Consider the following 13118-nt stretch of genomic DNA (forward strand, 5'->3'; position numbering starts at 1 on the left):
TCCTTTCCATAAGTAACAGAAAAGTTAAATGGGATGAGGAATTTATCACTCTGAAGATTCTTTTGAGAGAGATCCTTAAAAGCAAATATTTAATCCTATTTCTATGTTAAGGTCTGAACCTGAAATAAGGTACCAATCTGTTAATTTCTACTATCGTAATCATAAAGTTCCAGGCTAACTTATGTAGTATCAGTGGGCTTTTGTTCTCTAGGACAGAAAAATTGAAATTTCTCCCGTATCTATACATTTATGCTTTAGAATACATCTCATTCTTTTCATACAATACTTTCAAGTCTTAGTATATGTGGTTGCAGCATTCAAAATGCATAAGAAGACATGATCAGAAAACTGAAGGGGTAATTTATTGAGTCACTAAACCAATCAAAACTACTGCCTCCCAGCCTGAAATAAAGTCAGTCTTTAAAATAGAGTAAAAAACAATGGAATGAAAATGAGATTATTTTCTCCATGACATTTCTAAAATACAAAGATGTTTTACATTCCTTTCTTTGACAAAATATATCCTAAATACATAAAATGGGTCTTGTGTGTGTGTGTGCTAACTTTCCCATTTCTTCACCTGTGTCCTTAAACCGAACTGCGATACCCTCCTTGTGAAGTGAAAACTAAGCCTTTTAGTATTTAGTATTTGTGGTGTTTCTAACCCATCATTCAGTCCTGATCTGAGTAACTACTATTCACTTACTGCACACCTACTATCAAACAGTTCTTGAGGTATGCCTATGAAATAATTATTTCATAATGTGACATTCAAATATAACTGAAAATCCCTTTAATCTGGTTAAATGCCTGCAGAGAAAGTATCTGAACAAAGAAGAACAAGTGCAAAGTCTCTGAAATAACAGGCCCCTTGGCCTGTTGCACAAAAAGCATTCATTATGGGAACACAGTGAGTGGGGGAGAGAGAGGCAGGCATGGGCGAAATGGAGAGGCAGCCACCCTCCAGACCATGTAAGATTTTTCAGGTCTGGGTAGGCATTTAGATTTTATTCCAAGAGTAAAGGAGGAAGCAAAAAGATTTCGTTGGTCGTTTTAAGCAGACCACTGCTTGAAGAAGGTACTGTAAAAGGGCAAGAGTAGGATCAACAAGACAACTGAGTCAGTAGTTAGCAAGAGGTGACAATTATTTGTATCTGAAATTGAGAAGTAGTGGATTTGGGGATATACTTTGAGCTATAATTCAGCCATACTGATAGCTAACATGTGAGAAACAGGAATGAATCACAGATGAGTAAAATCCTTGTCCTGATCCCCTACTACTGGAACTTCTATTTAACTGAATACTATTTGGAGCAAACTAGTATATGGGCAAAAGGAGAGATTGTAGAAGTCAGTGAAATGTGGAGGTCACAGGAAAATTCAGACCTAAAGATATAAAAGTGTAAGCGATTGTGGTTTCAATTCAAGTGGCAACATAGGAGGCACCAAAATTTACCTCCTTCAGCAGAAACAATCTATAGTTATACACTTAAGAACACCTTGCAAGAAATCCAAAAATGAGCTAAACTATTTGGACACACTAACAAAATACTCACACTGAAATGGATCAGAAAAGTGGAAACACACTTTTACCCTTTGCAGTCTTACAGTGGGGAAGGAACACAAAACACCCAACTTCTCCCTGGAGTGTAATGTGTTTCAACCCAGTATTTAGTATAACTACTGGAGTTCCAACTGAGGGACAGGTCCCCAAAACATCTGTCTGAAAATTGATGGGGCTTGTATCCATTTGCTACAGCCCCCATGACTACAGCAAGCAAAGTAACCATTCTTAATGGGCTTTTGAGGACTCCTAAACCAACCCCCCAAGACTTTGTGAGAGGCAGGGGGACAAAATGCTTATCTCAGACTTTCTCTGAAAAGACTGAAATGGAAAAAAATGTTGCTATATACATCAGACAAAATGACTTTTAAATCAAAGATTGCAGTAAGACCATATAAAATGATAAAGAGCAACATATATAATAAAAAAAAGCAAGAGAACACAGATCATCCTCTACTTCTAAATTGAAAAATGGAGATCCAGAATTTAGCCTAAATTAACCAAAGCATGTTCAGAATACTTACATTTGACATTGTTAGATAACTTTGCCCAACTGCGGGCTATTTTATGATAGGTGATTATCTCATGTAATTTATTAACTATTACACTGAGAATGAAAACCGGAATGATTGTTTACTTTCGTAATCACATGACTTACCAGCACTGCATCTTACTACTGCTGCCCAGCATCATGATGTGGTAACACATATTGCTACACCCCACCCCAATTCAAAATTTTAAACATAAATTAGGCATTCTAATGAATACTTAACACTTTAACATCTTAAAGTTATAAGGCATATTAGGATCATTTGCATAACCTTTGTAAATATTTCTGTACTCAACAAAGAGGCACTTAGTTATATAAAGCAAATATTTCTACTGAAGGGAGAATATGAGACACCCCCTCCCCATTAAACAATGGATAGGATGTAGACAAAAAGTCAAAGAAACTTTGGATTTAATCTATATTTTAGACAGTATACACATAATACAATTCTACAACAGCAGCATACATATTCATCTCACATATGAAACATTTTTCAGGATAGATTGTTGAACATCTACCAAAACTAATAATTTTACAAAGATTGAAGTCACATCAAACATTTTCTGACTGCAACACAACAAACTCGAAATCAGTTACAAGAAGATAATAGAAAATTCACTATATCCTACCAAATAAAAAGTGGGTCTAAGAAAAAATCAAAAGGGATAAATACCCTGACAAAAATGAAAATGGGAATTCTATGTACCAGAGTTTTGGGACATTAACAAAAGCAAAAGTTCCTAGCAATAAATACCTCCTTTAAGAAAAAATAAAATCTCGGCAGTTCTTTCTACCCTCGTGTCTGTGAAACCATCTTTTTCTTTATTTTTATAATAGACCTGTCCTTTTGAGTATTAAAACAAATCTCAGCCTAAATTTAAACCTTAACAAACTATAGAGAGAACAAAGCACATATTGTATCTAAGGCAGGGAATAAAGATTAGTGCAGTAATAGAGACAACAAAAAACAATAGAAGATATCAATAAAACTAAGAAAAGTTCTTAAATACAGTGACAAATTTACAAGTCTTTACCTAAAATTACGTTACAACTTGTACACTAGAAGTTATCATGAGACTTCCGTGAACATTTGTACACTAAAAATTTGAACAATCTAGAAAATACAAATTCCTAGAAACATTCTCCATCAAGACTGACTCACGAATAAATAGAAATTCTGAACCCACCAATTACTACCATGATTACTAAATTGCAATAAAAAACATCCCAGTGCAAAAAAAGTCCAGGACAACATGGCTTCACTAGTTAATTCTAACAGATAATTACAAAAGATAACCCACTGCTCAAATTCTGCCAACAGTTGAAACAAGGGAATGCTGCTGAGCTCATTCATGAGTTCATTACTCTGATACCAAAATCAGATTAGGACATTACAACAAAGACAGAGTCCAACATCCCAGATGAACAAGATACTAGCAAAGCAAGTAACATCACCAAGTTATGACAGAGGACACTCATGGCATCACACACAAGAACAACTTTTAACAGTTACCAAGGAGGAGCAATCCACTGAGAAAAACTCACATCATGGTGGTGAGACTGAAGCACCCCTTTGCACCTTAAAGACCAACACCTATTCCAACAGAAGAAACAGCACAGACATCTACACATCTGTGTGATAATAGGGGGGTGGAAAGCAATGTGTACAGTTGACGGTCTAGGGGAAACAGACAGCAAGGCTGACAAAGCCCCTGGATATAGAGAACAGTGTGGTAGTATCTGCCCTTAGGTTTTAAGTAAGAATTGCATGCATAAGTAATTAATAGAGGAACAGAATAGGATGCATGAAGATGGATTACAGAGAAGGCACTACAGACTACACTCCTACTCCTCACCCCCAGGATGTATACTGGTGCCGTAAAATATAATAACAGCAGATTGACTGCAGAGTCTCAGAACTGAGGCATGAAGGGAGAAGGAAAACAGCAAGGCTACAGACTCTCCTCACAACATCCACAATGACTAAACCTCTGGACTTTGCCTCAAACTTGCTCTCAGAGAAGCACATCTTATGCCTGAGGCCACAAAGCTTCCAACAGTCCCTTCAGCCCTCCAAAAAAGAAAAAACCAAACAAACAAAAATCCAAAGCACACCTGCTGGAGAATAATAGAGTAGTTGTAAGTTGCTGATTCAGATGTATTTTTTTAAATGCCAAGCACAAAGTAGCAAAATGGAAGAGAGGATTTATGTGCCATTTTGAAAACCTCAAGGTATTATGACATCACAGAGTCAGAACTGTCCAGGAACCCATCTGAAAATCATGGTAGATTATATGTCCTTATTGGATTAAAAGCCTCCAAATTGGTATCCTTAAGAACTCAAGGAGACACTGCAAAACTCAGAAAAACAAGTCAAAGGGATACAAGAAAATTAAATAAAGTAACTCCTTGAGCTCAGGGGAAAAAAATTAACAAGCCAAAGATAGAAAATATGCTTTGAATAAAAAGAAAAAAAACAGAATCAGTATATTAAGAACTCAAGGAATGACATCACTACACTAATTTGTAGTAGCCCTCATTAGGAAATAGTGTAACGATAAAGATAATGTGAAAAAGAAAGTTTGCAATCTGCAATAACACTGGTGGCCCTAGAAACCATTATGCTAGATAAAATAAGCCAAACAGAGAAAGACAAAACTACATGGCATCACTTACAATGCACAATGTAAAAACAAAAGGGGGGAGGGTGACAGAGGGAGAGGTTGATAAAAGAACACAGACTTCAACTTTAAGATGAGTAAGATCTGAGATGCTAATGTAAAACAAGGCCATTACATTTAATATTAATATTACATAATTGTGATTTGCTAGGAAAATACAACTTCAATGTTCTTGAAAAAAATAGGTGATGTGGTAACTAGATGGGAAAATTCATGATCACAACAATTTGTATTTTAAATATCTTATACTTTCCTTTGTCAAGTGTTTATCAATAAAGCTTAAATTTAAAACAGACTATTTTCATAATGAAAGTAAAATTAGGGGCCTCCCTGGTGGCGCAAGGGGTTAAGCACAGCACTTGTAAAGCAATGCACAGCCTCTGCAGCATGAGTTTGATCCCCGGCCAGTCAGGGAGCAACCCACATGGCACAGCAGACCTCTCCTGACTCACCCGCTGCTCCCCTCAGCAGTGTACTTCGGTCAGTCTGCCTGTTCTGCTCCCCACTCTGTCTCTGGTGGATCCTCTCACCGCCCCCCCCACCCCCCGCATCTCTGGCCTGTACCCCAGCTCTTGTATGCAAAAATAAATCTTTAAAAAAAATTAAAATGAGTTGTTAAAAAATAGATGCTATCCAAAGCCATAGGATGGAATTAGATCACCAAGGAAGAAATTCCAAATGAAAAAAAAAAGAGAGCACCCATCTCTGGGAAGTCTAACATTTGAAGAGCATAAAAAGGATGGCGTCGAGCCAAAGGAATTTAGACAAACCACAGGCAGGTTTGAAGTAAAGCCAAAGAGTATGTTAACAAAAGATACAATACATGAGAAAATATCTCAAGTTAAGACTATTCCACATTGTCAGGGGCTCCAAAAAAGTAAGAGAAGAATTGATAATTCTTTAAAGATTCTGTAGATTTGAGATAGCTTTTGAAAAATAAGATCTTTCCTCATAATTTCTTTTTTTTTAATATTAAATTTTATTTTTATATTCCCCCATACAATTGCAAACACCCCATTCTGACCCCAATCCTTCCCCTCCCGCCCCCCACCCCCAAAAAGTGTCTCTGGTTCATAGTTTTTTGTTGATTTTGATTTTCACTTTCTTATATTCATTTTCCTGGTCCCTTATTTAAGTTTTCTAGATTCCTGCTATGAGTGAGACCATCCGGTATTTTTCTTTTTCTTTTTGGCTTATTTCGCTGAGCATGATCCCTTCCAGCGCCATCCATGTTGCTGCAAATTGCTTGTGTTTATCTTTTTGAATGCTGAGTAATATTCCATGGTATATATGTACCACATCTTCTTGATCCAGTCATCTATTTTTGGGCATTTGGGCTGTTTCCAAAGCTTAGCTATTGTAAACAGTGCTTCTATAAACATAGGGGTGCAGGTGCTCTTTGGAATTGATGTTTCTGTGTCCTTTGGGTAAATACCTAGGAGTGGAATTGCTGGATCATATGGAAGCTCTATGTTTAGTAGGTCCAGAAATCTCCACACAGCTCTCCATAGTGGTTGGACCAGTTTGCACTCCCACCAACAGTGCAGAAGAGTTCCTTTTTCTCCACACCCTCGCCAACATTTGTTGTTGCTAGTTTTTTTAATATGTGCCAGTCTCACTGGTGTGAGATGGTATCTCATGGTAGTTTTGATTTGCATTTCCCTGATTACAAGTGATGTTGAACATTTTTTCATATGTCTGTTGGCCATTTGCATTTCCTCTTCAGAGAAGTTTCTTTTTAGCTCTTCTGCCCATTTTTTGACTGGATTATTTTCGTTGTTGTTGCTGAGTCTCATCAGCTCTTTGCAGATTTTTGTGATCAGTCCTTTATCATTAGTGTTGGGTGCAAAAATGTACTCCCAGTTGGTGGGATTTCTCTTTGTTTTTGTTATTGTCTCTTTTGCTGTGCAGAAGCTCTTTAATTTGATGTAGTCCCAGCTGTTTATCTTTGTCTTCACTATCACTGCTTTGGGTGATGTGTCTGTAAAGATGTCTTTGATGTGCAAATCCCGTAGTGTTTCACCTATATTTCCTTCTATGTATTTTATGGTTTCAGGTCTTATGTCTAGTTCTTTAATCCATTTTGAGTTGATTTTTGTGTATGGTGTGAGGTAGTGGTCAAGCTTCATTCTTTTGCATGTAGCGACCCAGTTTTCCCAGCACCATTTATTGAACAAACTTTCTTTGCTCCAATGCATAGTCTTTGCTCCTTTGTCAAAGATTATTTGACCATAAATCTGTGGGTTTATTTCTGGATTTTCTATTCGATTCCATTGGTCTGTATATCTGTTCTTGTTCCAATACCATGCAGTTTTGATGATTATGGCTTTGTAGTATAGTTTGAAGTCTGGGAGTGTGATGCCTCCATTTCCTTCTTTTTTTTTTTCAGTAGAGCTTTGGCTATTCGGGGTTTTTGGTGATTCCATATGAATTTCATCAATAATTGTTCTATTTCTTTGAAGAATGCCATTGAGATTTTGATTGGAATAGCACTGAATCTGTATATTGCTTTTGGTAGGATGGCCATTTTAATAATGTTTATTCTTCCAATCCATGAGCAGGGGATGTCTTTCCATTTCTTTGTGTCTTCTTCTATTTCTTTTAACAGTGTTTTATAGTTTTCTTTGTATAGGTCCTTTACCTCTTTTGTTAGATTTATTCCCAAATATTTGATTGTTTTTGTTTCGATAATAAAAGGGGTGGTTTTTTTGATTTCTTCTTCTTCAGATTTATTGTTTGTGTATAGGAAGGCTACTGACTTTTGCGTGTTGATTTTGTATCCTGCCACTTTACTGAATTGATTGATGAGTTGAATTAGTTTTTCTGTGGAGTTTTTGGGGTTCTCTATGTATATTATCATATCTTCTGCAAATAGTGATAGTTTGACTTCTTTTCCTATTTGGATTCCTTGGATGTCTTTCTCTTGTCTTATTGCTCTGGCTAGGACTTCCAGTATTATATTGAAAAGCAGTGGTGAGAGTGGACTTCCTTGTCTTGTTCCAGATCTTAATGGAATTGCTTTCAGCTTTTCACCATTGAGAATGATACTGGCCGTTGGCTTGTCATAGATGGCCTTTATGATGTTGAGGTATGTTCCTTGTATCCCAAGAATTTCAAGGGCTTTTATCATGAATGGGTGTTGCACTTTGTCGAAAGCTTTCTCAGCATCTATTGATATTATCATATGGTTTTTATATTTCTTTTTGTTGATGTGTTGGATAACGTTGATTGATTTTCCGATGTTAAACCATCCTTGTGCCCCTGGAATGAATCCAACTTGGTCGTGGTGAATTATCTTATGGATACATTGTTGGATTCTGATAGCTAAAATTTTATTGAGGATTTTTGCATCAGTGTTCATTAGGGAGATTGGCCTGTAGTTTTCCTTTTTTGTGTTGTCCTTGTTCGGTTTTGGTATTAGTGTAATGTTGGCTTCATAGAACGTGTTTGGTATTGTCCCTTCCTTCTCAATTTTTTGGAAGAGTTTGTGAAGGATAGGCACTAATTCGTCTCTGAATGTTTGGTAGAATTCATTTGTAAATCCATCAGGTCCTGGGCTTTTGTTTTTGGGGAGGTTTTTGATTACCATTTCAATTTCGCTGCTTGTAATTGGTCTGTTTAGGTGTTCTATTTCTTCTTTATCTAGTTTTGGGTGATTGTAGAGTTGTAGGAATTTGTCCATCTCCTCTAGATTGTTGAACTTGAGTCCATATAACTGTTCATAATAGTTACTGATTATTCTTTTGATTTCTGCTGTGTCCTCTTTCATTTGTGATCCTGTTTATTTGTGCTTTCTCCCTTTTTTCCTTTGTGAGCCTGGCTAGGGGTTTGTCTATTTTATTGATTTTTTCAAAGAACCAGCTCTTGGTTTCATTGATCTTTTGGATTGTTTTTTTAGTTTCAATTTCATTTATTTCTGCTTTAGTTTTTATTATTTCTTTTCTTCTACTGGTTTTGGGGTTTTTTTGTTGTTCTTTTTCTAGATCTTTGAGCTTCGAGATTAGGTTGTTTCTTTGAGTTCTTTCTTGTTTTTTGAGCTTCTATTGCTATATATTTTCCTCTTATTACTGCTTTTGCTGCATCCCATACATTTAGGATATTGGTGTCCTCCTTGTCATTCAATTCAAGGAATTTTTTAATTTCTTCTTTGATCTCCTCGTTAGCCCAGTGGTCTTCCAGTAGTGTGGCTTTTAATCTCCATGAGGTAGGATAGTTCCTTGCCTTCTTTTTATGATTTATTTCTAGTTTGATGCCTTCGTGGTCAGAAAAGATGGTTGGTATGATTTCAATCTTGGTGTATCTGTTGATGTTTGTCTTGTGCCCCAGATGTGATCGATCCTGGAGAATGATCCGTGTGTGCTTGAGAAAAACGTGTACTCCGTTTTTTTTGGGTTTAGTGTTCTATAGATGTCTGTTAAGCCCAAATGCTCTAGGTCCTTATTTAGAACTTTAGTTTCTTTACTTATTTTTTGTCTTGTTGATCTATCCATTGTTGATAGTGGTGTGTTGAAGTCTCCCACTACGTATGTGTTTTCTCTGATGTCTGTTTTCAGAGAGGACAACAGTTGTCTGATATATTTTGGTGCTCTTTCGTTTGGTGAGTATATGTTAATGAGTGTTATTTCTTCTTGAAGTATTGTCCCCTTAATCATAATGTAGTGACCATTGGGGTCTCTTTTTATTTTTTTGAGTTTGAAGTCTGTTTTATCTGATATAAGTATAGCCGTTCCTGCTTTCTTTTTTGGCCCATTTGCTTGTAGGATTGTTTTCCATCCTTTGACTTTGAGCCTATTTTTATCTTTTGTAGCTAAATGTGTTTCCTGGAGACAGCAAAAGGTTGGGTTTTGTTTCTTAATCCAGCCTGCAACTCTGTGTCTTTTTATTGAAGAGTTTAGTCCATTTACATTTAGAGTTAATATTGATATGTTAGCATCTGTATTTGCCATTATGTTTGTCTTTTCTTTTGATTTTATTTATTCTTTTAATAACTTTTTTTTTTTTTGGTCTTCTTTCGTTGTTATTCGTCCCTCTGAGGTTCTGGTTTTAGGATTCCTTGTAGTATTTTTTGGAGTGGGGGTTTATTCGTAATGAAATTCCGGAGTTTCTCTTTGTCTGGGAAGGTCCATATTCTTTCTTCATGGAGGAAAGAGAGCTTTGCGGGATAGAGTATTCTTGGTTGGCATCTGTTTTCTTGGAGTCTGTTGACTATGTCCCTCCACTCTCTCCTTGCCCGTAGTGTTTCTTCGGAGAAGTCTGATGTCAGCCTGATTGGTTTTCCTTTGAATGTTATCTGTTTCTTCCCTCTTGCCAGCTTCATTATTTTTTCCTTGTCCTGGATTCTTCGGAGCTTTACTATTATGTGTCTTGCTGTGTTTTTCCTTTCGTCGTGGAAGTTTGGTGTTCTTCTTGCTTCTTGTATATCAATTTTCAGCTCCTTCTTCGCATTTGGGAAGTTCTCTTCAATTATCTCCTGGAATATTTTCTGTTCCTACATCTCTCTCCTCTCCTTCTGGAATTCCTATAACTCTTATATTTCCTTTCCTCATGGAGTCAGATAGTTCCCGAAGTCTTTCTTCATTCTTTTTCCTTCGTACTTCCCTTTCCTTTTCTGTTTTGGTTCTTTTTATTTCTGTGTCTTCAAGAGAACTTATTCGTTCTTCCATTTCATCTATTCTGCTTTCTTTGCTTTTCCCGGAGTTCTTTAGTTCCTCCATTAATTCTTTGATCTCTTGCATTTCTTTTACTGCCCTCTTTAGGGACTCAATTTCCTTCTTCTGACCATTGTTTTCCCTCTTTAGGGACTCAATTTCCTTCTTCTGACCATTGTTTTCCCTCTTTAGGGACTCAATTTCCTTCTTCTGATCTATCACTTTTTTAATCATGGCAATTTTAAATTCTCTTTCTGGAAGGCTCAGAAGTTCTTCCAAGTTGCTGTCGTTGCAATCTGGGGAGTGGTTTTCTTTTTGTGGTGTGCTTCTTTCCTGAGGAGTTGTTAGGTTGCGTGTGGTTCTTCTACTACCTACTGTCTGTTTTCTAATTTGTCGTATGCGTTGGGACACTGTGTTGCTCGGACTGACTGGCATCTTGGGTGAACTTCTCCGCTCCCCTCTGGCTCTTCCAGGAGCCATCTCTGTCTTCTGGGGGAGCTTTCTGCTGGTTTTAGGCAGTTTTTACTGAAGAAATGTCCCTGTTCTCAAATGGCAAAGCGGGATGCAGTCCCTGCGCCTCCGGTTTCAGGCACACTCTTCTGCGCACCCGGTCTGCCCCGGACGTGGGTGCCTGCTCCCTCTGTGGGCTCAGACTGCTGGTCGGAAGGGTTCTGGCGTGGGCTAACTTCCCAGCTGGCCACTGGGTCCTCTAGAAGCCTTCTGCCCTTTTCAAGCAGTCTTAAGAAATTTCCTGTTCTATGGGGTGTTAGTGACTTTTTTTCCCCTGGTCGCTAGGTGGTGCCAGAGATCTCTCCTATTGTCCTTGGGGGGCTGTTTTTCGCCTCCCCCCACCCCGTGGGACAGGGAACAGAGCGGGAATGGTAGGGTACACCTCAACAGCTTTGGGGTGCTGTGTCTGCCTTGTGCCCCACCGTCGTGGAGAACCCACGCCCCGAATTTTCGTGCCCCGGGTCTCAGTTCAAAGCCCTCAGTTCCAGGACACGGGCTGTAGCCCAGTTCAGTGGCGCGGGAATGGCGCCTTTTGCACTGCTCCCGTGCCTGGGTGCCTGGTTCCTGCTTACTCAGGGAGGGACCTTCACCTCAGTGAGGACCTCCGCGCGTCTCCCCGCAAGCCTAGGTCGTCTCCCCGCAAGCCTAGGTTGCAGGCGCGGGGACCTGGGCAGCCACGATCCCGGTCTGCACTTGCTTTTCAAGCGCGCAAGCTTACCGGCAGCCTGGGCTGTGTGCGTGTCTCCCGGGGTCTTTGTTCTTCCTCATAATTTCTTAATGGAAGTCCAATTCTCAGACTCCTCCTAAACACAGTTCTGCTGCCTTAAGATTTTAAGTACCTAGTTTTCTTCAAGAAATAAATTTTACTTGTTTACTAGATGGCAGGCAGTGTGTTAAACCCTAGTGAGCAAAAGAGTCAATGTGCTTGAGCTCTGGGAGTTTTGAGTCTTTGTGAAATTATTCTGAAAAGAAAATACATTTATTTCTTATATTACCTATTTGGAGTTTTAGAAGATTAAACTTTTATTAGTGGATACTTTAGATACATTTAGGAAAAATTAAATATGATGTGTTTATTAGATAAATTCAATACACTAAAGAATTAGAGGATTTGGAAAAAGTTACAGAATACAGAACTGAGGAATAAATGGTAATTTTATGCTAGGAATGTACCTACTGAGCCATCCATAGGGGGAATCCAACTGTTTATATTCATTGCTATCTTCATGGTTCTCTAAACAAACAAAAAGTGCTCTTCCCAGTTTATTTCTTTACTTTCACTATTTCTCTTCAGTGTTCTTTCATTGTTCATGCTTCAAATACATTGTTATTTTAATGTTACAATGTTATTTATTGATGAAGGTTCAGATGCTACATGGGCATTTATGTTCACCTAAGAGATTGACTAAGATGTATGGGAAACAGAAGTTCATTTTTTTTAACCAGTCCCAAATTTTGCCATACAAGCCCTATTTGCTAAAAATCATAATACTTGGAGATTATAAAAGGTATCAGATTTTATTTGTTATTTCTTGCATTTATAAATATGCAATATTAGACAACATGAAAGTCAATATTCTCCTTAGGAATTGGCATATTAGTCAATAATTTGAAGCTTTCATCAAATGGTAATAAGGGAATTGTTCTATCCAAAATTGTTGAACACTTAAGTCCAGAGAATGTAGTGTGTTTGGATTCAAATTAAACCTGTGTTATCAGGTGAGTTCAGAAATGGACTAACCATGGAGTGCTCTGAAAGCTGTTTTCGTAAGTTTCTCAAGATTTTTCCTTTATCTTTTTCTTTCCAACAGGAAGATTATAGTGACTGTGGTGGCGTTTCTGGATTGAATCCCTCCCTATGGTCCATCCTTGGAATACAATTTGTACTACTTTGGCTTTTATCCGGCAGTAGACACTGCCACTTATGACCTTCTAAAACCAAATCGACATACTTAAACTCCAGACCCTGCCAAAACATGAGCCCTCAATTGCATTAAAACAGGATCAGCTGTGGAATCAGCAGAACATTAGCTGGGCCCCGACCATGGCATAAATCTAAGGACAGACTCATAGGCACCCACTGGCTGCATGTCAGGGTGTGAGATCCTAAACTTGTGTGAATGCTGCATCATGTATGTATAACATCAAAGCAAAATTCTATATGT

General features: G+C 37.9%; 1 protein-coding gene across 9 annotated transcripts in view; it reads left to right on the forward strand.

Moving 5' to 3' along the window:
• The window catches only part of CACNA2D1 (calcium voltage-gated channel auxiliary subunit alpha2delta 1), a gene marked incomplete at both ends in the record, with an annotated part of 412192 nt that extends 399311 nt beyond the window's left edge, over positions 1-12881 (forward strand). For all 9 annotated transcript variants that reach the window (XM_084230055.1, XM_084230054.1, XM_084230056.1 and 6 more), the window contains one exon: positions 12765-12881. In XM_084230055.1, the coding sequence (XP_084086181.1) occupies positions 12765-12881 (117 nt within the window). The remainder of the gene's footprint in view (positions 1-12764) is intronic.
• Between the last annotated feature and the right edge of the window lie 237 nt (positions 12882-13118).

The sequence above is a fragment of the Talpa europaea genome (genome assembly GCF_964194135.1).
Source record: "Talpa europaea genome assembly, chromosome: 3".
NCBI lineage: Eukaryota > Metazoa > Chordata > Mammalia > Eulipotyphla > Talpidae > Talpa > Talpa europaea.